The sequence below is a fragment of the Dromiciops gliroides genome, chromosome 1 (genome assembly GCF_019393635.1).
Source record: "Dromiciops gliroides isolate mDroGli1 chromosome 1, mDroGli1.pri, whole genome shotgun sequence".
NCBI lineage: Eukaryota > Metazoa > Chordata > Mammalia > Microbiotheria > Microbiotheriidae > Dromiciops > Dromiciops gliroides.
This window is the reverse complement of record NC_057861.1, coordinates 500,996,625-501,024,232: the sequence shown is the minus strand read 5'-3', so window position 1 is coordinate 501,024,232 and position 27,608 is coordinate 500,996,625. Positions and strand designations below refer to the sequence as shown.

At 36.2% G+C, this 27,608-nt stretch overlaps 1 protein-coding gene across 3 annotated transcripts in view; it reads right to left on the bottom strand.

Annotated features, from left to right (window-relative positions):
• TUT7 (terminal uridylyl transferase 7) overlaps positions 1-27,608 on the bottom strand; it is a 91,738-nt gene that overhangs the window by 50,577 nt on the left and 13,553 nt on the right. For all 3 annotated transcript variants that reach the window (XM_043981620.1, XM_043981611.1, XM_043981605.1), the window contains exons 5-11: positions 22,775-22,952; positions 15,985-16,073; positions 13,731-13,782; positions 10,927-10,996; positions 10,148-10,274; positions 5,724-5,843; positions 2,141-2,275 (exon numbers count right to left, since the gene is read on the bottom strand). In XM_043981620.1, coding sequence (XP_043837555.1) covers positions 2,141-2,275; positions 5,724-5,843; positions 10,148-10,274; positions 10,927-10,996; positions 13,731-13,782; positions 15,985-16,073; positions 22,775-22,952 — 771 coding nt within the window. The remainder of the gene's footprint in view (positions 1-2,140; positions 2,276-5,723; positions 5,844-10,147; positions 10,275-10,926; positions 10,997-13,730; positions 13,783-15,984; positions 16,074-22,774; positions 22,953-27,608) is intronic.

The window sequence follows — 27,608 nt, the reverse complement described above, 5'->3', positions numbered from 1 at the left end:
TTTAGTGAGGCAATTGGGGTTAAGTGACTTGCCCAGGGTCACACAGCTAGTAAGTGTTAAGTTTCTGAGGCCGGATTTGAACTCAGGTACTCCTGACTCCAGGGCCGGTGCTCTATCCACTGCGCCACCTAGCTGCCCCTCTTATTAATGTTAAGTTTATATTCATTTAGATTTCCCTAGTTTGCATTTCATTGTCTTTTATTCTTCCATGTGTATTAACTTCTATGCATCTCTCTAATTTTGAAACAATGCAAGATGCTTTTGATTTCATAATACAACGTTAATTCTGGGAGTATTGTGCTTCCATATTCTGAGTTGTTTGTTTTTGTTATTTTTTTCTCTCAACTGATTATTTGATAGAACTCTATTTCCCTGGCAAATTGGTTGCCATGGCAAGTGTAAATTGATTCTAAAAGTATTATTTTTGATAAGCATATTCCAAAAAAAAAAAGAGGGGAATATTTGTAAAAGTTTTTTTTTTTAAAGTTTTCTTTAAGATTGTGTTGTGTTTTAACTTGTATTTAAATATGTTCTGGTTTTTCACAAAAGTAATTGTATACTTAGTAAAATTTTAGCCCCTTACACACCCAAATCCAACTATTTATTTAGGTTTTTTATTACTACTGTCCTTTTGCTTTTTTCAAACATTTAAAGAATTGTCCCACTGGGAAGAACTAAGGACCGATGGGTAGAAGTTATAAGCAGGCAAATTTTGGTCCAATATAAGGAAAAATTTCCTAAGGATCAGAACTCCTTAGACGTGGAATGGACTGCCTTATGTAATGAGTTTCCTATCAATGGAGGTCTTCAAGCAGAGAATGAAAGACTGCTTTCCAGGAAGTTATAGGAGGGAATGGATCCTACTAGCTTGCTTTGGATTAGATGACCTCTGGGATCCTTGGCAATTAGAAACTGTAGGACTCTTCATATAACAGTTTTAGGTGCTTTGGGTCAAGGTTTGTGATTTCATAAGTGTAGGAATACCTACAGAAATAATGATCAATCTATCTATCGATCTATCTCACTAACTTATCTGTGATTTAGAGAGTTTCCTTTAGCACTGACAAGTTAGGTGACTTGCCCATGGTTATATAGGCATTATGTATTATCGGATGAGGGATCTGAACCCAAGTTTTTTATGAACCCAAGTTCATAGTTGTTATAATTCATAGTATAATTTCTCTTTGTTTCTGTGTCTCTCTCAACCTCATTTAAACCTGTAAAGAGAAACTGTACTTTGATATTCAAAAAATATTATGGAAGATTGGTCTTTCAAAATGGGGAGACCATTTTAGCAGGTGACAAAAGTAGAAGGAAGAAAACTAAGCCACAAATAACAAGTAACATTTTGCTTATTATTTTTCACCTCCTTTTGCACAAACCTTTTATTAAAATTAATCATTAAGGTTGAAAAGACTGATATAGACAGCTCTAAGTAAAGCTTTTTCAATTGGTATGAGGGAGTCTCTCTACAAACGAAGACTGGTAGTACCTGCTCTGCACCTCAGTCAGAGTATTGTCTGGGTCACTAAAAGGTTTAAGTGACTTGCAATTTTTGAACAGAGGTCTCCCTAATTTTGAGATGGGAACTCTGTCCATTATGCCATGCTTTTTCTCAGAAGGCTTCTTCAAAGGATGTTTATGTATTTCATTGTTATTATAGATTTTATTACTCAAACCTAGAAGTCAAGAGTTTTGCCTGTAGGTAATCTCATTTCACCTCAGAAAATGAAAGAGCTTTAATGAGTTAAAGTTAGTAACCAGGCTGGGCCTGGAGCCCAGATTTTCCCTGTGTTCTAGCTACTTGAAGATCATCTTAGTCTTGCTTCTAAATCCAAATGACTGTTGGTATGTTAGCCATAACATTATGGCAGAAATGTAAGAAAATTAATCTTGAAATGCCATGTAACATTTCTCTCATTGCTGTCTTAAATATATTGGTTTATTACTTGAATTTTACCTCTTCTTCTCATCCTCTTTCAAAAATGCCAACCAATGAGATTAACAAAACAAAACTAAGAATAAAAGAATGTGGAAGAAACCTAAAAAATCCATAAAATGAAAAACCACCTCTTGGTTAATGAAAAACTGACCAAGTTTTTCAGTTTAATAATAAAAGGAGATAAAAATGAGTTCAGACCTTTCCTCTTTTAAAAGATGTTTCCTTAGATGATTCGTCATCTCTTGCTGAAGTAGTCTGTTCCCAAACCACCAAATCATTTTCAACTTCTTTAAGGTTAAAATTTACTAGTTTGTTCAACGAGAATCCTTCAATCTAGGAAAACAGGACAAATACAATAATAACAAAGTTAAAACTGTGTTTACTGTTATATCAATGCTTACAAATCTTATATAAATAATTGCTAGAGTGTATTCAACAAAAAATTCCATTACAGAATATAAAGAGTGTCCTAAGGAATCTTGGTGAGCTATCTACAAAGATTTTTTAACATATGTGGGAAAATGGTGGCTCTCAGTGTACTGCTTTCTTACTTGAAGTATTTTTTTTTTAAAGTGGCACCAACTGGAAACATTAGTTGTAGAAAGGAGCCTTATAAAGACTCATTTCACATAAACCTTTTATTAAAGTTAAAAAGTAAGGCTAAAAGGACTAATAAAGGGGAGACTCATAAAGATGTATAACTCTTTTTTGTCTTTCCCCACTGCAGTTTCAGCTTCGTGGGTTGGCATAAGAAATCAAATGGGAACTTCTGGGAAATTTTGTGGAAGCACCGATGACACGCGAAGGCCAGCAGACAACACAGATGCTATGACCAAATACTTCACCCAAATTTTACAATAAGGTACTGTAAATACCCCATAAAAGAAAAAAGATAAAATTCAGACTTCTCAGGTACAAAGGAGGGACAAAAATGTTATGCAGATTTTCCAGATTGTGGGGGCACCATTCCCCTATTCCTAGTTATTTGGAAGGGATAACTATACTAAATATTACACACTATCTATTTTATTCCTCGATGGACTAGTTAATCAATGGCCTAGAAAGTGGAAGAATCAACTAGAAATTCATGTGGATTAAGAAGTTTTCTCCCCTTCCCTCCTTTAATGCAAATAGCTAATAGGATATTTAAGATTATGAGTTATTCATAATTCACTGTGATAACTTTATTTTATCACTCAATCAAAATCTTGCTGAGAATAGCACTACTTGGGAAATGGGAGTTGTGATTAAGAAAGGAAAGCTGGGGCAGCTAGGTGGAGCAGTGGATAAAGCACCAGCCCTGGATTCAGGAGTACCTGAGTTCAAATCCGGCCTCAAGACACTTGACACTTACTAGCTGTGTGACCCTGGGCAAGTCACTTAATCCCCATTGCCCCACCAAAAAAAAAAAAAAAAAAAAAGAAAAGAAAGAAAGGAAAACTGAGGTGGAGGAGGGAACTTTGGATAACCAGAGGAAAACAGGAAGGCAGTGGATCTTTAGGAAATAGGAGAAAAGGAAAGTGAAAGTACTTTTCTAAGAAATGTTTTTCTACTTTGTCATTTATGTAAAACTGATGGGAACTTCCATGTCACTGAATATTATATACTAACCCCGGTATTAGTAACCTACCCTGCAATTTTTTTGGGGGGGGGGGCGGAATGAGGGTTAAGTGACTTGCCCAGGGTCACACAGCTAGTAAGTGTCAAGTGTTTGAGGTCGGATTTGAACTCAGGTCCTCCTGAATCCAGGACCAGTGCTTTATCCACTGCGCCACCTAGCTTCCCCCTTGACCCTGCATTTTTAAAGCTCAGAGTAAACTGCCAGTACCAAATAAATTATAATCATAAAAACTGTAAAAGACCTGAGAAAACTTCTGATTGAATGCTGAGATGACACAAGTCCCAGTAGCATTTAGTTGGTGAGTTAAAACAGCATCTGGGATGAGAACACAGGAACGCCTCTTTATTAAATCTAGCGTTGCTTATCCTGATTCAAATTGAGTTCAAATGAGTAGGATTAGTTCTGGAAGGCTGAAAATCTCAGGGCCTTCCTCAATGAAATCTAATTCAGCCCAACATCTCTAGTTCAGTTCAGCTCAGTGGAAAGAAGGGATGAGGGAAAGAGAAAAAAGAAAGACAAAGTTGGAGTGTATGTGCACATGTCCTTCTTTCCCTTTATGTGCAGAACAATAAAGGGTTTTACTATTCCTATGAGAATTTTGCATATCTATAAAATGTGAAGGTATATGATAATAAAATATTATTTTTTATAGAAGCACATAGAAAGCATTTTTCTTTACATAATAGAAAACAGAATGTAGAGAAGAAAAAGCACTGGATGTAGAATCAGAAGACCTGAGTTTGAAACAGGTTTATAAATGAATGAATGAAAATGCTTATTACATATAAAGCACTGTGCCAAGCTTGGAAGACACATAGAGAAAATGAGGTGATTATACTAGAGTTTTTCTAACGTCTCTTCCAGCTCTAAAATCATATGATCCGAAACAAACAAACAAACAAAAAAAACCCCAAACCCTCCAAATAAAATCATATGATCTCATGATCAGATCAAGATGAATAACTTGGAAGTTAAGAATAAAGGATTCTAGGGGCAGCTAGGTGGCACAGTGGATAGAGCACCAGCCCTGGAGCCAGGAGGGACTGAGTTCAAACCTGGCCTCAGACACTTGACACTTACTAGTTGTGTGACCCTGGGCAAGTCACTTAACCCCAAGTGCGTTGCCAAAAAAAAAAGAGAGAGAGAGAGAATAAAGGATTCTTGAGGATCACAAAAATACCACTTTCTGTAATTTCATATTTTCTCTAGATTACGTGTACGTACATTTAGAATTGAGTGTACTTTACTCTTCTTTCAGGAATACACACCACCCTCACTCCCACTCATACCCATACTCACCCCTGTGATTTTATTGTTGTAGAGAACTCTTCCTGGTAAGGAGAAACTCCTAAGTTCTACAACCTACAATCTTAAAGAGTTTCTGTGACAGAGACTAAATGACTGATCAGGCTCATGTGGCCAGAATGTATCTGATGCAGGACTTGAAGCAGGTCTGGACTCACAGGCAGACACTGTGCTTTGCTCCAGCTTCCCACATCTCATAAAGTTAGCACTTTTAAATGCTTCCATGTCTCTTTGGGGAATAAAAGTCAGGCACCTCAGAGATATACTACACAGAAAGTAACCTGCCAATAATCAAATGCTTAGTCTCCTAACAATTCTTCCTACCTCTATTCTCTACCCAACCCCTCTAATACATCCTTATGCATCCACCTAGTCACGTCTCTCCTCTGCTCAAAAATATTTGGTGGCTATCACTGCCTCTGGCATCACTCAAACTTTTACACCATAACTCATATCACTAACATGTATGCTAATCTTCAGAAAAATTAGGTTATTCTATTTCTTAAGCATACAATGAACCTGTCCATTTCTGTGCTTTTGCTTAAGTCATTTCCTTTGCTTAGAATATCCTCTCCCCTTCTTTTTCAATTCCTACCAATCTTTAAAGATCAACTCCAATGGTCTTCCTTCTTCTCCTCTCTGAACATTCAATCTCTAACATACTTAGTTATTTCGTAAGGCTATCTTCTCTAAATTTTGAATGTTCCCCAGTACCTAAACCTATTTAATTGAACTGAATTAGCCTGGCTAGAAGGGAAATATGAATTCAATGGTAGAATTGAGAAAACTGCTCCAAAGCAAATGTATTTATTATTAAAGATACAATTTCATAATTTTAAATCAAGTGAAACTTACCCATGATCCTAGATACACAGGCAGAACTGGTTCTTTTCTTTGTTGAAGAAAGAAAATGGTCATTAGGGCAAACACATAGGGTGGTAAGCCCCCTTCTTCTGGATGATCTGTACAGCAAAGCTAAAATAAAAGGGGGAAAAAGTGTATGAGTGTATTTCCACTAAACTTTTCATTTTCCAAGATTGTTTACATATAAAAAATAAGCTTCATCAATTTCAACCATCTGTTAAGAAAACCAGATGGGTAAAGTATAAGCAATTTAGCACACTGGCTCCTAACCAAATAGGTCATATGCACATAGTAAGTGCTCAGTGAACTTGTTGATTTGATCTGCTTTGAAGTCCAAAGCTCAGCTGGTTACAACAGTAAAAGTCACTGTTTTAGATCCTTATTGTGGGCAAGGTTAGATTTTTCATTTATTATTTTATTTATTAATTTTTATTATTTATTAATAATAGCTAGCTAGCATTTATATTTTAAGGTTTGTAAATCTCTTCACAGTTATAGAATTTTATCCTCACAATAACCCTGAGAGGTAGATGCTAATAATCACCTACAATTTCCAGATGAGGAGACTTGAGTCAGAGATGTTATTTGACCTGCCCAAGCTCACATAGCTAGTAAGTGTCTGAGGCCAGATTTGAACTTCCTGACTCCAGGTCTAGTACTTTATTCACTGTTCCACCAACTGTCCCTCAGCTGTACACCTAACTTGGTTTTTATGAAAGAAACTAATTGTTGTTGTTTGTCCTTGTTCTTGAAGAGAGCCAATGACACCATGAGGGTAATGTCTTGACTTGTGCATGAACTGGATTTAAGTGAGGCAAAGCTGCACAAAGTCATGAGCCTCACTCTCTCCTCCAGAGTCATCAACGTCTAGTGGCAGGACAAAAGTCAAGATGACTAGTGGTGACCTGGGAGCTTATATTTTGTTAAATATTTTGGGGGCTAGATTTTAAAATTTTCTTCTTCTTCATCATCATCATCCATTCATTCAACCATCCATCCATCCAACCATCCATCCACCCACCCATCATTTTCTTGTTTGGTTTTTATTCATTCATTCATTCATTTATTTATTTTGCAGGGCAATGGGGGTTAAATTACTTGCCATGGTCACACAGCTAATAAGTGTCAAGTGTCTGAGGCTGGATTTGATCTCAGGTATTCCTGAATCCAGGGCCAGTGCTTTATCCACTGCACCACCTAGCCGCCCCTGCACCCATCACTTTCAAAAAGTTGAGCAATTTACTTTGTGTCTTGTATAGTTTTCATTTATGATTTCTTGAAATATAGCTCTGAAAATCGGGCTTAAAAAAAAAATCCCAATGTGGGGGCAGCTAGGTGGTGCAGTGGATAAAGCACCAACCCTGGATTCAGGAGGACCTGAGTTCAAATCCAGCCTCAGACACTTGACACTTACTAGTTGTGTGACCCTGGGCAAGTCACTTAACCTTCATTGCCCCACCCCACCAAAAAAAAAATCCCATTATGTTTCAAATGGAGCTAACTTGTTGTTTAGTCGATGAAGTCCTTTCTGACTCCATTTGGGGTTTTCTGGGCAAAGATACTGTAGTGGTTTGCCATTTCCTTCTCTAGCTCATTTTAGACATGAGGAACTGAGGCAAACAGGATTAAGTGACTTGCCCAGGGTCACCCGGCTGGTCAGAGGACACATTTGAACTCCGGAAAGTTGAGTCTTCCTGATTCTGGGCCCAGCACTCTATCCACTGTACCACCTAGCTGACTATGCCTTTAAACCCAAATCACTCTAACTTTCATAGAATGGCCCTTGGTATAACTTGGTGCCCTTGGCAAATTCTGAGGATGTAAACAATTCAAAGGTGATGAAGCATCACCCAATTTCCAATTATCTGGGAAAATACCATACTGAAGCATAGTATTCTGTAGTTTAAAAAATTTCCTGACTCCTATTTCTAATAACAAATGTAAATTATATATGAACACCCAGGGCCATGTAGTATGGGAGTAAAACCCACTGGGCCAGTGCTCAGGAGAGAACTAGATTTGAACCCTAGTTCTTATCTGATCATACTAGCTGTATGACCTTGGGTAAATTTTGCCTTTGAGACTTGGTTCCCTCACCTATAAATTGGGAATGACAATCTTTTTTCCTGTTTATCTCACAAGGTTACCATGAGGGAAGTGCTCTGTAAGTCAAAAGATACTATATAATTGTGATTCCTCTGTCATCACCATCAATGCTCCACCTCAGCAGTTTCAAGTCCATCAACAGTCATACAGATGTCCAGTTCACTCTGTTTGAACCCAAATCCATTTTTGGAAGAACCAAATAAGCTTAATTTGGTGCCTGGAAATCTCTTAGAACACTGGTGGATTCAAGTATATCTATTACTACTATCATGAAAACAATTCCAATTCATGAGCCATTTACTGCTTGTTTTTTTTTTTTTTTGTTTTTAGTGAGGCAATTGGGGTTAAGTGACTTGCCCAGGGTCACACAGCTAGTAAGCGTTAAGTGTCTGAGGCCGGATTTGAACTCAGGTACTCCAGACTCCAGGGCTGGTGCTTTATCCACTGCGCCACCTAGCCGCCCCCATTTACTGCTAATCTGATGGCTGGGCACAATGGGCAGTCCATTATTAGTTTTGCCAATTACATAGGAAAGGCAACTTTCATGTGTCTGCTATTCAGCTACTGCAAGTTTATATGATTATATAATCATCTGCATTTCTAAATGATAAAAGAAAAATTGTACTACCACTTCAGTTTGATTTAAAAATTTTGCAGCATTCTTTGATCACTATTTTAATTGTACTAACTGTAAAATCTCAAACATTCAGAATGTATCTTATCCCCATTTGAGCTCCAAATCAATAAACTTTAGTTAAAATGTAATATTTACCTTGGTTTTGAAAAAAGGGAGGACATTTAAAATCAAAAGATTTTAAGGAAATGAAAATATCAAAATTTCTATTCCTTCTTCAAATTTTGTTTTTTTTGGGTGAGACAATTGGGGTTAAGTGACTTGCCCTGGGTTACACAGATAGTAAGTGTCAAGTGTCTGAGGCTGGATTTGAACTCAGGCCCTCCTGACTACAGGGCCGGTGCTCTGTCCACTGTGCCACCTAGCTGCCTCCTTCTTCAAATTTTTTGACATCTCTTCCATTTGCCCAGAAAGTACTAATTTTTCATACAGATTCTAATACATATATAAGTTTTAAAAAGTAAAAAATAAGAGGCTAAAAACTTAAAGCATATTGAATGTGCAGATTTATCCTCATGTAAGGATATAAACTATGGGTTGTGATCCCATATGGGGGTCATGAAAAATTTGGCAACATTAAAAGGTTGTAAAAATATTTTAACTGACTAGGGTCCAATTTGGGGGGACTAATCTGACTGGAGGACTAATCTGGGGACTTCTGACTAATCTGTGGATGTTTGACTGGCTATCTGACTACTATTAATTTAATATGGGCCATTTACAAAATTTCTCCACACTGCTCCCAAATTGATAAGCAAACAATTAAGAAGCCTCTTAATTAAATAATCAAGGCAGAATTTATTTATGAGATACAATTTAAACATAAAAATACAGGGAAATAAAATGTACAACCTGACTGCTTTCTGGCGCGTCTCTTTCCACCTACCGCGCCTGGAACTTTTTAGCCTCCTCCTGCGTACCAACGGACCTTCTTCTAGCGTTCCCCTCACTGAAAAGCCCCCTGCTTGCTACTCTTTCTCTGGAGTCCTTCTCTTCTCCTAATCTTCCGGTCTCACTTCATGTCCTCCTAGTCCTCCGGAGTCCCCCCTTTTTCCTTGCTCTTAGCCTTTTTTCCTTCTCCGTCAGCCCCTCTCTTTACACAGCCTCAGTCTCCTTAGCATCCTTCTAGTCTTCCGGTGTCCCCCTTTTACTGTCTTCTCCCCTCTATATATGTTCCTTCTCTCCCCTCAAATCTTGGGCTCCCTGTGCCCTTACACATGCCAAGCTAATCTGCCGGCTGCACGAGGGCTGTGCCCAGTGGGGCTCGAGGGGCCTGTGCTCCCTGCTGCGCGCCTAGGACCTCAGCACCTGCTATGCTAGGGCCTGGCAGGACAAGCCTGGGATCTCCCGGGGAGATCCTCTCAGGGCAAAGGGAGCTGGGGCTTTTTCCACCAGGACGGCTGGCGTCCTGAAAAGCCCATGGGGCTTTTTTGGCTCAGCTGAAGTGGAGGGGGAGGGACACTAGCCCCTCACACAGAAAAAACCCCTGAGAGCCTAAGGCTTTTTAATCTCAGCCCAAAGGCAGAGCCCCCAAATCAAAATAAATTTCCACAAGGTAATGTATATCTATTTTATATATCTATATATCCAGGGTTGGGTAAAAATTTCTAGGGTGAAAAGGGGTTGCCCAAGTGGAAAAGTTTAAGAAGCCCTGATTTAGAGGACCCATACTTACCTTTGCCCAATACCTGAATGCAATTACCAAAGGGACAAGTTTAGGTTCTAGTTTTCCAAGAGCAGCCAAATGATTTGTAGTCAGACAAGCATTTTCATTTCCTGCACTCACTTTACAAATGAGGCCACTAAAACAATGAAAAAAACAAAACAAAACAAAACCTCAAGATGTAGAACTGTTTTTTCTTTCCCCAAATTAAGATTTAAGATAATCATAAAAGTCTGAAAATCATTGGTGTTTAATAAAAATTGACTGAGCTGAAACTACTTCATAGTTCAACTTTTGAAAACTGTTTCTAAGAAACAGGAACAAGAATGAAAAAGCTAATTTCTCATTAAAAATAGACACAGTAGAACTATGTATTACAAAACATGGGAACGTGTGCAGAGAAAAGGAGACATTTATACCTACCAAGGAGTCAGTGTTGCTTTTTATGTGACTACGAATGGGTGGAGAGACCGATGGCCATATTCATGCTATCGTGTCATTACTGTGCAATGCATCCAAAATGGAATGATGGAAAATTTAGTGGCAGATCAGTTTTAGTCATATAATTGAAATGGGTGAGAAATGTTTCCCCCTCAATACTGTTTTCTTTGATAGAAATGGCTTTTAAAAAAATGACATACTAGATACAGAAAATGTCAATAGTAAATTTCTGAAATACTAATGTATGCATCAACTTATTTTGGCAATTGAATCACTTAAGACAATTACATACGTTTGCCTGTTGATCTATGTGACCTTAATGCCTATAAACAGTAGATACAAACTGAGACCTTTGTTTTTCTCGGCACACCACCACTGGCACCCTAGCATGGAAATCTGCATCAATATAAATGAAAGATTCTGAGGAAAGAAAAAAAAAATTATGCATGTTAATAAAAGCTTTTGTAAAAATAGAACTTGATAAAGTACAAGCATTAGGAGAGGCTTTTTTGATTTGGCATTTTAAAAGATAACTACTGAAAAAAGAAATACTATGAACCTATGTATAAAAATGAAAAACATTAGGGTCCAAAGATGCAGAAGGAATTATACAATTTTCTTTTTGAGATTTCACTCAAACTGAAGTGTAGCAGCAACTGAGGGGTCTAATCCTGCTGCTGAATGAGATGGAAGCTTTGACTGGCTCCATTTCTGAGGTAGAAAGGCTCTTGTTTTCATAGGTGGTCAGCCGAGTGCCTTCTCCTGGGGCCCCCCCATATTGGTGCTAGACACGGCGGACACCTACTTCAGCTTGTAACTCCTGAGCTAAAGGACTCAATATGTCTCACACTCTCCAGTTGTAGTGTTTAATAGATTTCCTTTTTAATTAAAATTTTTTTTTAAATGACATGAGAAAAGCTGATGATTGGTTAGGAAAGCATCTAGTACATATTAGATGACACTACTTATGTTTAAAGGGGTAGCAGACTAAGACATGGACATTTAAGGATGCAGGAATTTTATAAACATGACTAAAATTTGTTTTACCATGTCTATAATAATCAGCCTTTTTAACAATTCTTTTTTTTTTTTGGTGAGGTAATTGGGGTTAAGTGACTTGCCCAGGGTTACACAGCTAGTAAGAGTCAAAGGTCTGAGGCTGGATTTGAACTCAGGTCCTCCTGAATCCAGGGCCGGTGCTCTATCCATTGCGCCACCTAGCTGCCCCCTTTTAACCATTCTTAAAAGAAAGCTTTCGGACATTTATGCTAATAGCCTTCCTCCTCAATGATCTTGTATTGATTTTGTATATACTTATATATGAGAAGAAGCAAGGTTGGGGTTATGGAGAGAGAAGTGGTCCAGGAGCCAGAAGATTGGCATCAGGTACTGCCTCTGCTACATTCTGTCACACACACAGATCTGTGTGACCCTGAAAAGGTGGCTTAGTCTTGTACCCTTTGAAGGCTCTAAGCTGCATAGGTAGAGGGCATTTCCTCATCTAGGAGTTCCCTCTGTAAATGAGTCCTGGTTATTATTCCCATCCTGGTACTCCCATGGGATACGTGTATTTGTAGTTTTCTCTGCATGTTCCATGAGAGTAAGGATTATTTCTCTTTTTTTGTCTTTGTATCCCCAGGGCCTAATACCAATAGCTAACAAAGAGAATGGGCACTTAATACTTGCTGATTGATAGATCTTGGGCAAAAGCAAAATGAAAAATGGAAAAGACCAACTCCAATAGTAGTGATATCTTCACAACATTTTTCACGATTCCCATAAGAGTAGTAAAACTAGTAAAGCTGGGATCTGAATCCAGTTCACTTGACTCCCAAACCAGTGCTCTTTACACTATAAGATAACTCAGAAATGTCCCCTTCATCACTATAAACTTTCACATTTATCACAACTAATACTACCTTTTGAATTCTAACCATAGTAAACAGAAAAATGTTTTGCAACTTTCCATCAACAACTGGCAAATTGATAGATGATGCCTAGATTGACACTTCTGCTTATTTAAACTATGGCTGCCATCTTCTTTTCTTTAGGGACTTTCAGTGATGAAAATAGGATGAACTGCTTGTGTTTTCCTTTACTTCTCAGGCTCAATGCTGAAAGCTTTATTAAAAATGCCTTTTTGATATGCGACGAGTAGTCAGAAAATTAATCATTAGACAATGGTTCCCCACACTGAAGAACATAAAGTATTCTGTTGAGAATTGGACACTGCATTAACCAACTGACAAACTTTAGCTTCACCACAGACCACTTCTCCAAAACTCACTTCAGGCTGAAGCCAATATGTGCATGTATATCAAGATTAAAGAACAACTGTAAAAGGGAAGAGACAGTAATTTACACATTTTAAAAATTGCAGCCTGTCAGTTATTTATTTCAACTGAAGCTCCCTTCATTTATTTTACTCATTACTACAAGAGACAGGGGGCTTGAAGATGCATGGTACAATGGAAAGAACACTGGATTGGGAATCAAGAAACCTAGGCTGAGTTCTGGTGATCTTAAGCATGTCAATTAACCTCCTTGGGTCTCAATCTTCTCTTGCAGAAAATAAACGGTATGGAGGGTAGATTCCATTATCTGTCATCCTATGATTTATAAAAGTCATATATATTAGGTTCCACCCCAATACATTAGGCCTAATATATCAGGATCCAACCTGATTAATTTTTTTTTTAATGTAGGAACAGCTTTCATCCATAAACATAATCACACTTAACCTAACAGACTATTCACAATAGAACTACTAGATGGATTTTTAGCCTGGCATAGTGGAAAGCTGCCTACATTTGGATTTAGTGGACTTCTGTTTAAATCCTGGCTATTCTATACTTATGTGATTTGGGAGAATAACTTCACATTTTTGGGTCTTAATAATCCCATGTGTAAAATGAAAGGGTCAGACTGTGATCTGAATGATCCAAAGGTAGAGTTCCTTTCAGCAATAAATCCTGCAATTTCCTATGAATCAGAAATCCCTATAAATTCAATGTCTTTATTTTTACACATATATTCAAACAATATATATCTAATGTTCCTCTTACCCCAAAAATGTCAGGATTGAATGGACAATTTCAACACAAATGAATGATTCGTAAGAGTACAAATATATGTAAAAAAAGATACATCTCACCACTGTTCTTTAAATTTTCTTGAATAATTAAGAGCACATCTGGTTGAGTCATCTATGAAATAATCCAAATACACCAAAAAATGAGATAGGTCAGTTCACAAGTGTTTTAATCTTAATTGTGATGATATACAATTCAAAACAGAAATGTACATGCTGATATTGAAATCAAAAGTCTAATAATTACAAAGGCAAATGTACATTAGGTATTTAATCTTTAGGACACAAAACTTTCACTTTTAAACTATGATGAAGATACCTAGAAGAACAACTATTACATAGTTACTCTTTGGAAAGCTGGTATCTAGGCAACTGGAATATTAAATAACTAATAGTACCTCACCTGTGAAGACTTTGGGGAAGAGCTGACACAAAGACATAAGGATCAACTAAGAAGTATTACGAATGGGTGGATAATTGATCTGAATATTCGAAGGCTAAAGGCTTCCTTTATTTATGATTGGTTGGTGAGTTGCCCAAGTAGCCATAAAAACCAATCCCCATGGGGTATGCAGAAAACTAGGGAAGCTGAAGTGAACAGAGCATTAGCAGGAGAGGGGGGGAAATTAGTGAAATACAGAAGGTAAGGGGAGGACTACAATATTGACATCAATCTGCATCTCCATTTCTGTTCTCTAGAACAACCAGTTCCTCAACTGTGATGGGTAAACAAAGATACTATGATTAAAATGTGGGCTTTTCAATTTTTACTCAAAGAGGCACAATAATACAAAAAAAACTTAGCAAGGTTCCTGACTGTATTTGTATATTCTAAATTACAAAAAAAAAAAAAAAAGCTACATGCTATAGGGTAAATGTTTGACATATTCTGTGAGGTTGGGACATTTTTTTCCATTTATGAGTAATAAAAAGAAGAGGTTATAAAGACTGAGGAAGCATAAGAGGGTTAGATTAGATGATGAGGGAGGCCCTTTCTAGCTCTTAATGATGCCTGCTATGTAGAGAAATCTGCATTGATCAAAAGTCCTGGTACCAGGCCCAGCTTTCTTGCTACCTGCAGGCCTGACTGAGTAAATTAACCTTTTTGGGTCTTAGTTTCCTCACCTGTAAATGAGGAGAAAGGGAGGTAGTGAACTAAGTGAACTCTAAGGTTCCTTCCAGTTTTAAAATTCTAACACCACAATCTTTACAGACCATATAAATACATGGTAAATATGAGCCAGTAAAAGTTTACTAGCTTTGTGATCCAGCTCTACTATTACCAAATGGCACATAATTTAAAAAGAGCAATTGGACTAGAATGGCAGTTTTCTAAGTATGGTCCATGAACTCCTAGGCATCTCCTAGGTTAAAACTATTTTTGCAATAGTAAGACATTATCTGTCTATTAAAATACTTATTTTTCCAACTACATATATTTGTGTGAGGTTGAATTTTCTTCATATATGTCAACCAAAACAACATGTAGCAACATAATGAATACAGAAGCAGAGATAAAAATGCAGCTGTCTTCTATTAAGCCAAACATTAAAATGATTTGCAAAAATATGTAAAATTATACCACTCTTCCAATGAAATATTTTTGTTTTGGGAAATAGTTTTTTTCCATATAGATTGTTATTTTTTAATGAATTAAATACTTAAAAATTGATCAGTTTTAATTTCTAATATGGTAAAAATCAATAAATTTAGCCTCACATAAACGAAAGGTTTTTGAGGTCCTCAATAATTTTTCATAGTGTAAAAGGGTCCTGAGATAAAAATGCTCAATAACCATTAGATTAGAAAATGAAAGCACACTGGACTGTTTGATATAAAGAAATTCCTTGTAAGCGAAACTCCCTGATCTTTGTAGCCATAATGGTAACTTAGTATAATGCTTTATACTTAATAAATGTGTTTTACTGAGGATGGATTTTGTGGGAGGAAACTTAAAAAAATAAACCTATGACCAGGAAATTTTAAGTTTTTTTCAAGTGAACAGAACCTAGCAATCTGTCAGATCCAAAAGAACAGCAGCTTGGTAGGTATCTGTAAAACTATTAAGAATATAAACTTAAAATAAAGTTCATTAAATCAAAGATTATTTATAAGTTGTGACAAACTGCTACCAGAAAAGACAAGCTGAAATGTCTGAGAAGGGAGCTAGCAAATTTCAATTAAAGCTGATGTTTATCTGAAATCACTCCAAAGAAAGAGTTCAAATAAAGTTAATGATATATTCTTATAGAACTTATATTCATAAAGATTTCATCACAATTTGCTATGGTTTTAGAAAAAAACATTTCATACTTACAGTGGCTGGAAATTGAACATCAATGTTTAAGTCTGAATTTTTGAAACCAAATCTGCTATAAGATGACCCATACAATCTTAAAGAACAATCTAAAAATAAAAATAAAAATACTCTCATCAGCAATATTTAATTTATAAAAACTTACCAAAAAAGGAGACAAGTTTCATTTTTCCTTCCCAAGAGGGAATCAAATTAAATAGATTCACATGTAAAAACAAATATACATTAAATTTCAGGGCAAATAAGGAGGGAGTATCCAACTTCAGTGTAGCTAAATTTCATCACTAAAATATAACAGTTTTAATAAGCCAAGAAATATTTTTCCACGTAATTATTTTAGATTTTATGCAGAAAGCGAGTTTCATATATTTGCACAATGTTTAGAAAATACTGTTAAATGTGACTAGAGATTCAAATACAATATTTTGAAAAACTAACATTATTTTGAAATGCATAGAATATAAAATCTAATTTGGGTTTAACATTTAAAACCTTACTTAAAAGTACTGGGAAACAAACACAAACATTAATTTTCATTCTAACCCCACATTTATTTTTTTTTTAATTAAAACATAATGTCAATAATTAATCATATAGAGGCATTGTGGTGAAGTGGAAAGAGAAGCAGACTTGGAGTCAGAGGACCTGGGTCTGAATCCTGGCTCTATTACTAACTAGCTATGTGACTCTGGGCAAGTCACAATTTCTCTGGGCTTCTTGTTTACTCATTTGTAAGGTAAGGAGTTAACCTAGATGACTTTTAAGTTTACTTCCAGGGCTAAATCCTATAATACTATTACCTCAGAGGGTTGTTGTGAGGAAGGTGGTTTGTAAACTTTCAAGTCTTGTAAAAATGTGAACTATTACTATTTTGGGAAATAAATTATGGAAATAAACTTTTTGTACCCAAACCATTCTCATAATACCTCATAAAGTATACAAACATGGCACAAAAATATTTACACAAGATAATCACTTTAGAGACAACAACTCTTTAAGAATACTTACAATGGCACAGATTGAATTTAAAAGACTATACAAGACAGGACACATCCCCCTTTCCAGTAGATCGAGCCTCAAGGAAATGCAGTTTCTGGCAAAATATTTTAAGTTTATATTCTTTATTTGTACTGTGCAACTTAATTTTGAGTATTACTATTTTTTTTGTCAGAAAATTATCGGTTTTCCTTCATGTTTTCATGTGACTTACTTCTTGGGACTACGACATTTTTTCATTATAAGCCTATCCAATTTAATAATTAGAAAATGATTTACTTTACAGCCAACTAGGCACATAGTAAGTCAAGAAGGAAAAAAAAAAGTTTCCCTTATTTCTGTGAAAGTACAAATAAGCCTTACAGTACTGTTAAAGGTAGAAAGGAATTAATAGTACTCTTTCAGACATAATTGATGATTCTTTTGATAATGCCATGACAGCTACACCCAAAAATCATTTGCCTGAACTATCACAGGAAAAACAAAACACACTGAAAAAAATGAAAAATTTAAAATAGACGAGGTTATGTAATACTGCTGACAACTTGAGAAATCAAAGTTTTATGATGAATAAACTCAAAACTCTTCTAAATTCATTTCCAATTGTTTCTTTAAAAATAGTTCATAAAGCTTGAAGATCATTTTAATTCAACTGACTTTACAAATGAGGACCCAATTTCCAAACTGAAGCCCAGAGAGGAAAAGTGACTTCCTTTAAGTCATATGGCTAATCGTGGAAGAACTAGGATTTGAACCCAGAGCTTGAGATTCCAAATCTACTGATCTTTCCATTTCACCATATTACCTCTGTGGCTTAGTTAAATTTACTTTTGCTCATGGAAAAAGCCACAGTGATCAAAGATTTACCTTTATTCTGTACCTGGATAAATCTTTGATCTCACTAATTAGGGTCTCTCTTTTTCAGAAGTGCAGAACACAACACATCCATGTCTTCTAATCTTGTGTGCCTACTGTTCATGCCCTCCTCTAAGTCAATAATCCACACCGAGTTCACACAATTTGCTGAGGTCTTTATTTTAGGCCCAAAGTAGCCTGACACTGTGTCAGCATCACTGATGTATGCAGGTTGTCTATTATGCTTCTCTTTATTAACTAGTGTACCTCTTTTCCCAGTAGTATACCTATTTCATATAATTTTTTTTTTTTTTTAGTGAGGCAAATGGGGTTAAGTGACTTGCCCAGGGTCACACAGCTAGTATGTGTTAAGTGTCTGAGGCTGGATTTGAACTCAGGTACTCCTGACTTCAGGGCCGGTGCTCTATCCACTGCGCCACCTAGCTGCCCCTTCATATAATTTTTTTTTTTTAAGTGAGGCAATTGGGGTTAAGTGACTTGCCCAGGGTCACACAGCGAGTAAGTGTCAAGTGTCTGAGGCCGGATTTGAACTCGGGTACTCCTGACTCCAGGGCCGGTGCTTTATCCACTGTGCCACCTAGCCGCCCCCATATAATTTTTAATATTGCTTCTCATATACAATATTTTATTGGTAATTTGTGGCAGATTATTCATGTCTAATATATATATATATCTCCACTGCTTTGTTCAATTCACAACTCTTAAGAACTTGGAGAAATGTAGTATTCCATGATTTGTAGTCATATAACACCAACAGAAGACTGAATACTAGTGTGAAAAACAAGGGTTTTTATTTCAGAGAGAAGTTTGGGGATTGTTAATGTGAAGTTTCATCAATGCAATCCAGCTAGTGCTCTTCTTTTTAATTCTAGGCTCAGTTTACTGTCCATATGCAGTCCGTGTTCATATAACAACTGATGGATTAGCTCTATGTACTGACCATTTTTTTCTTCCTGTGTGGTTCAATCTTTTGAATGATTTTGGATCTTATTTAGGAGGTTGCAATATTTGGGGCATGAAGCAATCAATACAATGTCATCCACATACAGAAACATCTAAAAGGAAAATCATAGATAGATCTCTTCAATTTGGACTTTACGCTGGACATCCTCCATGACTGCAGCAAGCACCTTTAGTTAGAAGACATCTGTTTTATGCCTTGTTTGATATTAATAATAAAAGTTTTTGGTTGTTAAATTCAATAAATACTTTTAGAATAAAAGACTGCTGAACTCAATTTTAATATTTATGACATAGGAGACATCTTGTTGGACCCTTTACAGGAGCATTATGCTTTACTTCATCTTTAAAAAAATAGTCAATAAGTACACAGTAGGACTTGTAATTCTTGAAGCTGCATGACTAAAAAGACATTGATATGCAAGATCCTGCTCACTTCTCTCTCATACCTTCATCAAAGAAGTTCTCAATGCTTTGTGGCTTATTTTCATATCTTGTAGAGATGGGAAAAAGAGGCATGTGGATCAGGAGTTATTATTTTCTCTATTGTCTTTTTTGAGTAGTAATAATGACCATGATTGTTTCCCTTTTTAAATATTGTTTTATTGGTGCTCTTTCTTTTTTGTTACATTATTGTCATCCCCCCAAAATACTTCCCACCCTTAAATAAGTCCTCTCCTGTGTTATACAAATCAACACATTGGCCACTTCTGAAAATGTACCCCTTATTCTTAACTTACAATTCAAGAAACAGAAGGTATACGTCTTCAGTCTTCTAAAGCCACCAGTAATCACTGAGAGTTCTCAAGAAGTTCAGGATGGTTTTTTGTTTGTTATATATTAATATGCTCATCATGTAAATTATTCTCCTGGTTCTGCTTTTATTTCACTTTGCATCATTTTATGTAAGTCTTCTTAATTTTCTCTGAATTCTTCATATTTGTCATTTCTTCTAGTATAGTAATATTCAATCACATTCAGCCATTAAGCATCTTCTTTTAGTTCTTTGCTACTACAAAAAGTATTGTTATAAATATTTTTGTATGTGCAGGAAATATAACTTTCATCTCCTTGGCGTATTTGCTTAGTAGCAGTTACACTGTGTCAAAAGGTACATGAAGTTGAGTGAATTTGGTAGAATTCTAAATCACTTTCCAGAAAAATCCCTAGCTCTACTAATAGTGCATAAATGTGTCTGTATTTTCACAAGCCCGATTTACCATTTTCTTCATGACTTTTAAAAATTATTTAGTATCTTCCTCTTTTTTGAAGTACACTCAAATTTTTGTCACTTCTCATATAGATTTCTTTTGTATATACTTGATTGGGACCAACTGTACTCATCTTAATTTTCTTTAGTGCCATTTTTACTTTCTACTATGTGACTGCAGTCACATGTGACTTTCTATATGGTAACTGTGCTTTTAAAAGTGCAAAATATGGCGATTTTACTTGTCCTTAAGAGTGAAAACAACTTGTCACAGAAATCTTGACAGATCTTATACACCTCTCCCCATCTGATGTCCTTCTTCTAATTTCATCCTTAAAAATGCTCTTGGGGGGCAGCTAGGTGGTACAGTGGATAAAGCACTGGCCCTGGAATCAGGAGTACCTGAGTTCAAATCTGGCCTCAGACACTTAACACTTACTAGCTGTGTGACTCTGGGCAAGTCACTTAACCCCAATTGCCTCACTAAAAAAAAAAAAAAAAAGTAAAAAAAAAAAGCTCTTGGTTAAATGGGCTTCTTGTCAAATGTTATCTTGTTTTTCCCATCATTACACCTCCCTGTTTTATGAAATAATATTGTTCATAATCTCCTGTCATTCTCTTCTACATTAATTTAAAAATCTTTTTATGTTCTAAAGTGGTTCTGCCATATCTCTTTCTTGTAAGGGCCTAAAATTCTAGCTGTGATGTCTAAAATCTAATGAGTGGTCGCCTTAAATTAGAAAACGTATGGCACCAATCTTTGGGCATTAAGTATTTATTAAAGTATATTAGGGGTTAGTAAAGAGAAACATACATGGATAAAGTATGAGATTTATCTACTCTCCCTATTCTGCCTGTCCCTGCCACCAAGGCCCTGTCTGGAATGGAAAAACCCCTCTCCCCGAGGCTTCTGGGAGAAGCCTCCTGTGAAACTAGAAACAGGGCTGTCCCCATACACACAGCTCCAAGCTAATTGGCTGGTAGCTCTAATTGACAGGACTAACAGGTGGCAGACACGACTTCCTGACTCCGATCTGACCTTCGAAGTCCCAGAAAAGGTCACTTCCGATGCTAACTCACATGCATTCTTTTCATGGCAGAACTTCCCTGCAATATCTTTCTCAGCAGGCTGGTAGTGTTCTAATTCTCACATTCTGCTTGGAAAGGAGATCGTTTGTTGGCTAAGGGTTCCCAGGCTCTTTTAGTCTTCTCATGGAGGCCGACCAGTTTACAACAATTAAACTTTCTTGAGAAATGGCCAGAGTTTGTATCAATATGTTTCTTTATCCATCTCCTATTTTTTGTATCAATAACATTTAAATTTTAACTTTAAATAAGTCACAGAGTTATTTTAATTAAGTGTCATACTTTCTTATTTTATTCATTTTTCTGATGAGGTATTGTTTCTGATCTTTGCTCTAATAAGTCAACAGTCTGGATAGAAAGAGAAATCTCATTTGGGAACAGGTTCCAACATAGATGATTAGTTGTTCCTTGTTAATGTATAACCAATTTTGTTTTTTGTGATGTTATTTGGTGCTTAAATGCTCAGAGCCTCCCAACTTTCTTCCCAAAGAAAGTATTTATGATATGTAGCAGTGAGGCTTCTGTGAAGTCTGCAAGCCACTGGTCCTCTCATTTTTTTAATACCGAACTGTATTTTCTAATATATTTTTTGCTGTTCTCCATACCATTTTTGAATGGAAATAACTGACAATGTTTATACTGACTTAATTTGGAAGGCCTTCAAAGAATTTCTTCCTTTGCAACAGATTAATACATAAACTAGAATGATTTTCAGGGTGGTCTTTTTGTTATGTTCATCATGAGCTCAAGAAGATGATCAACTGTCCCATGCTTTTGATAAAAAAGATGAAAGATAAAACCAATTTTGTCAACTCTTATATCTGTCTTTCCAAGAAGGACCTGGGAGCCATCCTTCCATTTAGCTATAATGTCATTTTATCTTGTTACGGTTTGTTGTGGGGACTATCAATAGTGATAAGATTTAGTTCCTCTTGTAATATATCCATTCACTTGTGCCTGGATGATCTCACATTTTTAGAGTACCAGCAGCTAAGATAGTTTTTGTAGATCCTCTAAAACTATGATTCCAACACTATGGAGAAGGAGGTTGTACAGAACTAAGGATCATTTTGTCTTTTAGTTTTTTGGATTGTCATGGCCAGAGAATTCATCACCTAGTGGCTAGCCTAGTCTAAAAAAAGTATCTTGTCCCCAGGAAGATAGTTAAAATCTTTCTAGCATGGTAGAAGCTTCTAGAGCTTGTACCCCAAAGGCATATAGCCTTTGAGAACCCAGGGTCAACTCTACATAATAAAGAGATATTAGAGTAATACTCTGTCCAATGACAAAAATTTTGGCTTTCACTCAACTCAAAATTATTTTTAATAGTAGAAAAGTAGGAAGGGATATTTTCTATTGCTATATTATACAAGAATATAATAGAGATATTTTATATCTCCATATTTAAATATAATATAGAGATATAAAAATATGAATTTTGTGCTGACATCAAAACATGTGTGATTAAGAAAAAAGTCATAAAGAAGAAGAACCCTTAACTGTAGCTTGCACAAGTAATTTTACCCTGGATGTGGGAAATATATAGAAAGAGCTTCAGGACAGACCATGTCCATTTCCCTTAATGGTTAAAAATCACCAGCAATAAGCAACGCAAGAGAGCTATTTTTACTATATAAATCAAAAGGCAAGTCTAGAGAATACCTGGTAACTTCTGATGGAACAGTTTTTCCATGGTTTGTTTTATTTCAAGTCTTTGTTCTAAGTCTTCATTATTTAAGCCAAATTCCTCTACCACTTTGTCAATGGCAACACCAATAGCTTTTATCTGGGAGGGTGTTGGTGGAGGCAAGGTAGTAAGCAGCTGTTCTTCATGTTTTTCCTTAAGATAAATTGTTACATTAAGCACTTAGAAAGAACAATTAAACACAAAATTCATTCTAATACTTCACTGAGTCAAAACCCAAGGGAATTTTCTGGAGTTCCCTTTTATATTCCCTCTCCCTTTCCCCAGCTGTTTGTTTCAGCCATATTAAATATATACTTTAACATGTGCTTTATCTGGATAAATGATAGTAGGAAGAAATAAAGAGAAAAATCATGGGAAAACTTTAAAAGTGGTAATTATAAAATGATATCTTTTACTGAAGGGGTCTTTGTATAATATGCAACTGTTTAAAAATATATATGCCTAGTACCTGACTGATGATTTCATACATATTAAGAAATCAGTGTGCAGGCTCCTGGGCTGCACCTTTATACTTACTCTGATGGATCCAATTTATGTTAAGAATATGGGGATCAACTCAATTGATAAGGATATCAAGGTATAAATGCCCTCCCATTCTGTGATTCTTATACAACAGGGGCCAAAAGTCATGATGTTTTAATAACTTTTTGAAAATTACCTTTTCTTTACTTTTCACCATTTACAAGATTTGATTTTTCACATGTAAATTCATTTCCTATACTGTATATGCTACTATGGTATTGTAAATTAAAAACAAAAAATAAAGGAGTTATTAAATACTGAAACCTCTTTGTGACTTTTGGCCCACCTTGTACATATCTGTGCATAAGTATTCCAGAGGACTGAACTAATATGCTGTATGGAGGTCTTTCTCTGGTTCACCTAATATTCTGTGGATACCATTACAACATTATTGCAGACCATCTGTTAATCTAGTTCTAGCTACAAGACTGGTCAGTCCACTTGGTTTTTTAGTTTTTTATGCTTCTTATACTAGCTTTTGCACACAAATCATTCATCAGTGGTAATATACTGCTGCCTACTTAGCCCCATTGTATGTCATTCCATTTTATTTTGGGTCACCTGTAATTATGATTCCTCTGAGATTATGGAAGTCCATAATCTGCAGCCATATGGTATTATGGAAAGATTATTCATGGTGAAAAGACAGACTTGTATGTCAGGGAGAAGCTTGGGATCATTTAAAGTTTTGCAGATCTTTTTTTTTCTTTCCTTTTTTTGAAAATTCTTTATTATAAGAGACGGCTCTCTGAGAGGAGGTGGGGAGGTAGGATTAAAAATATATGAGATTTGAAAAGATAAATCATTAAAAATTTATATTAAAAATAGTACTATATAATTTCCCAAATGGTATCCTGTCAAGCCTTCTAATCAATTCTAGGCTTAGCTCACTGTTAATCTGAAGTATGGGCCCAAGATATATGGCCTGACAGTCTAGCTCAATATATTGCCCAACCAATTATATGTCACATTGTCACATTCTGGACAATAAATATTATTCATCTAATTTGGGGGAGGTTTTGGGTGCAGATTAATAAGTTTATCCCATTTGAGAAATCATGGATCCCCATTGAGGAATTCTTGTAGTATTCTGGGGCTTGTGTAATTTACCTGCAATGAACAGTAATTCCCAAATAGGAGAATTTAGATTCATATCACTCCACTGCTAGCTTCAGTAGCAAAATAAGCAGGAGGCAGATTTCAACTAAAAAACGAAAAGGAATTCTGAAGGCAATGGAGAATTTTGGTATTGTGATTTTGAATTGGTGGAGGGAGATCTTGGGAAGAACTTTGTCAAAGGAGGAAGAATTGAGCTGAAGGATTAGAAGCACCTAAAGAGAGGAACCCAAGGATAGAAAAAGGCTTAAGTAAGAATCAGCAGGAAGTTGGTAAGACAAGGTAAAAAGACAAACTGGCAAAATAGGCAACTGGGAAGGGTGATAAATTGGTAAAATAAAAGAAGTTAGGTATGAATGTCAAGGGACAGTCAAGTTTGTATGGTTCTAACAAGGTGATAAGAAAAGTGAAAAATGTGGAGCTAAAGCTTCCCACAAACAGAACTTCTGCTTGCTACAGAAGTTCTCCAGGTTAACTGAGAGCCAAAATGATAGAAAGTGGCATTTCTTATATGATATGGCCAAATGGCTGCTATCTATGCTCCAAGTGTGAGCTCAGTTCTGTCCTAGAAGAGAAGTAAAGAACACCTTTTCATATCTCCAGGCTATTAAGAAGACTAAAGTGCTCTGAAACCCCCAACAAAACTGAATAATAGCTTCAATGTGAAAAAGAAGAAAAAGGGATGAAAGATGCAGAGGGAAATCCTGACAGGAGTCAAGAAATAGGAAGAGCAGAAAAAATGTGGTCTTAAATGCAATGCAAAGAACCCTTAGAGCCATGCTGAATCAGATAATGAGGAAATAGTAGCTATTATAGTTCTAGGAATGATGATGATGTATAACCAGAGATACTGCCAGGTAAAAGGTCTAAGGAAAAAGAGATGAGAAGGAAGAGGTTGGTAACCACCTGCTGAGAGGCAATTATTTATTAACCTAACAACAATAGAGATATCATCTGTCTTCCTAAGGCATGTATTTAGAAAATAAGACCTTCCAAAGACTTGTAAAACTAGATGACTATTAACAACTTATGTTAAATTACATAAAAACAAATAATACTGCCAAAAGGAATCTAGAAAGCATTGCTAAAAATTATTCAGCCTTGAGCAAGAAACTAAAGTCCTTATGGGCAGAAATGGCATTTTCATCATTATTAGCGACTGCGAGCAAGAACTTCTGTAAATAGATAAAAATATAGAAATAGAAATGACATCCTCCTAGAGAAAGGTAAATTGTAGGACCAATAAAAACTTATATTCCTGGAGTTTTACAAATCTATTCGAAAAGGCCTTAAACAGAAAAAAAGGGGAAGAAATCTGTTTATGAATATCTACCAAACTAGAAACTATAGAGTATAGCTAAACTTTGTAAGGAGAGCAGTAGAGGCATTCAGAAATTCACAAGAGACAAAATCCAAGAAAGGAATCAAGAATAAAACCCATTGCCCCAGTGGTCTATGTAGAGATGAGCAGCATGCGTGTGTGCATGTGCATGTGCATGTGCATGTATGTGGGTGTGTGTAAAGTAAGGTAAACTAGAGATCCAAGTGTAAGAAACCAAGTTAGAATCCATAGGCATCACTGAGAATTGTTAGGCTGAGACCTTTGACTGGAATTTGGCCTAGTAATACCTAGTATATCTTTTTCAAAAGGGACAGGATAAGAAAATGAGGGGACATATTATAAATATATATTAGGAAAAAATGGTGAAGGAGTTGATCCCCAGATAAATAGCGAGATAGTAACAAATCACCTAAGTACCCTTAATAAATTGAAGTCACCAGGCCCAGATGTTACTGAAATGGTAGATGTGATGATTAAGCTATTGATTATAATCTGTACAAGACCATGAAGAATAGGAAAGGCATTGCAGAATTGGAGAAGGGCAAATGTTCTGATTTTTGAAAACAGAAAAATAAAAGAATTTGTAAATTATAGGTCAGTGAGCTTAATTTCAAATGCTGGCAATTTTTTTTTAAAGTATTACTAAAGGCACAGTTGGTGAACATCCAAAAAGGGAGGCAGAAATTACAAAAAGCCAGCACAGCTTTGTTAAGAACAGGTTATACTAGACTAACTTTATTTTATTTTACAGTATTACTAGACTGACAGATCACAATTTAACTTAATCAACAAACATTTATATTGTCTGCTATATGCCAAGCATTGTGCAACGTGCTGAGGATAGAAAAGCAAAAAAAGGGGCAGCTAGGTGGTGCAGTGGATAAAGCACCGGCCCTGGATTCAGGAGGACCTGAGTTCAAATCCGGACTCAGACACTTGACACTTACTAGCTGTGTGACCCTGGGCAAGTCACTTAACCCCCAGTGCCCCACAAAAAACACCCAACCCCCCCCCCCAAAAAAAAAGAAAAGCAAAAAAAACCATCTCTCATATGATTCTGGGGGAAAAGATTTGGGTTAGATGATAGTAAAATTAGTTGAATTCAGAGTTGTTTGAATGACAAGAGCGTAGACATTAATAGTTTGATGTCAGTATGGAAAGCTTTCTGTGGAGTGTTTGAGGGATGTGTGAGGGACAGCTAATCTGATGGATCAGTCAAACTTGATGAGTCTCTTGACAGGCTAGAATGCTGTATCAAATCTAATAAGTTGAAGTTCAACGGGGAAAATGTAAACACATCAATGTTAATATATACATGTAGGTATAGATGTGTGTCTATATGAACATACATGTACATAGACAGAGATACACATGTATATATTCATAAGTACAAGCTAGAAGGTGTCTATAGACAGTTCTTTAAGTAAATTTACATTATGCATATTCAACTTTCTGTAAATCGACATTCCAAAAATCTCCCATCAAATTAACTTTGCTGTATAGTACTGTGCTCACTCTCTCTGCTCTTGCCTCTCAGCTTGGCATTCCACAGCTTCCCATTCCCCTTACCAAAAAAAGGTCTTAAAAAATCCCTAAGTAAAACCACCTCCAAGTAAAAACAGAACAGACTGCTGGAGACTACTATCACTGGATGGGGACTTGGCTTCAGACCTTCAGGGTGGTGAGAGGAAACCTCTGTCCTGCTCTGCTCACCTGCCTGCAAGTCTGTCCAGACTGCAGATCTGTCCCTGGGCCTCCTGCAAGTTCCTCCTCTTACAATCGCTTCTCTGTTCCTGGCCCCCGTGTGT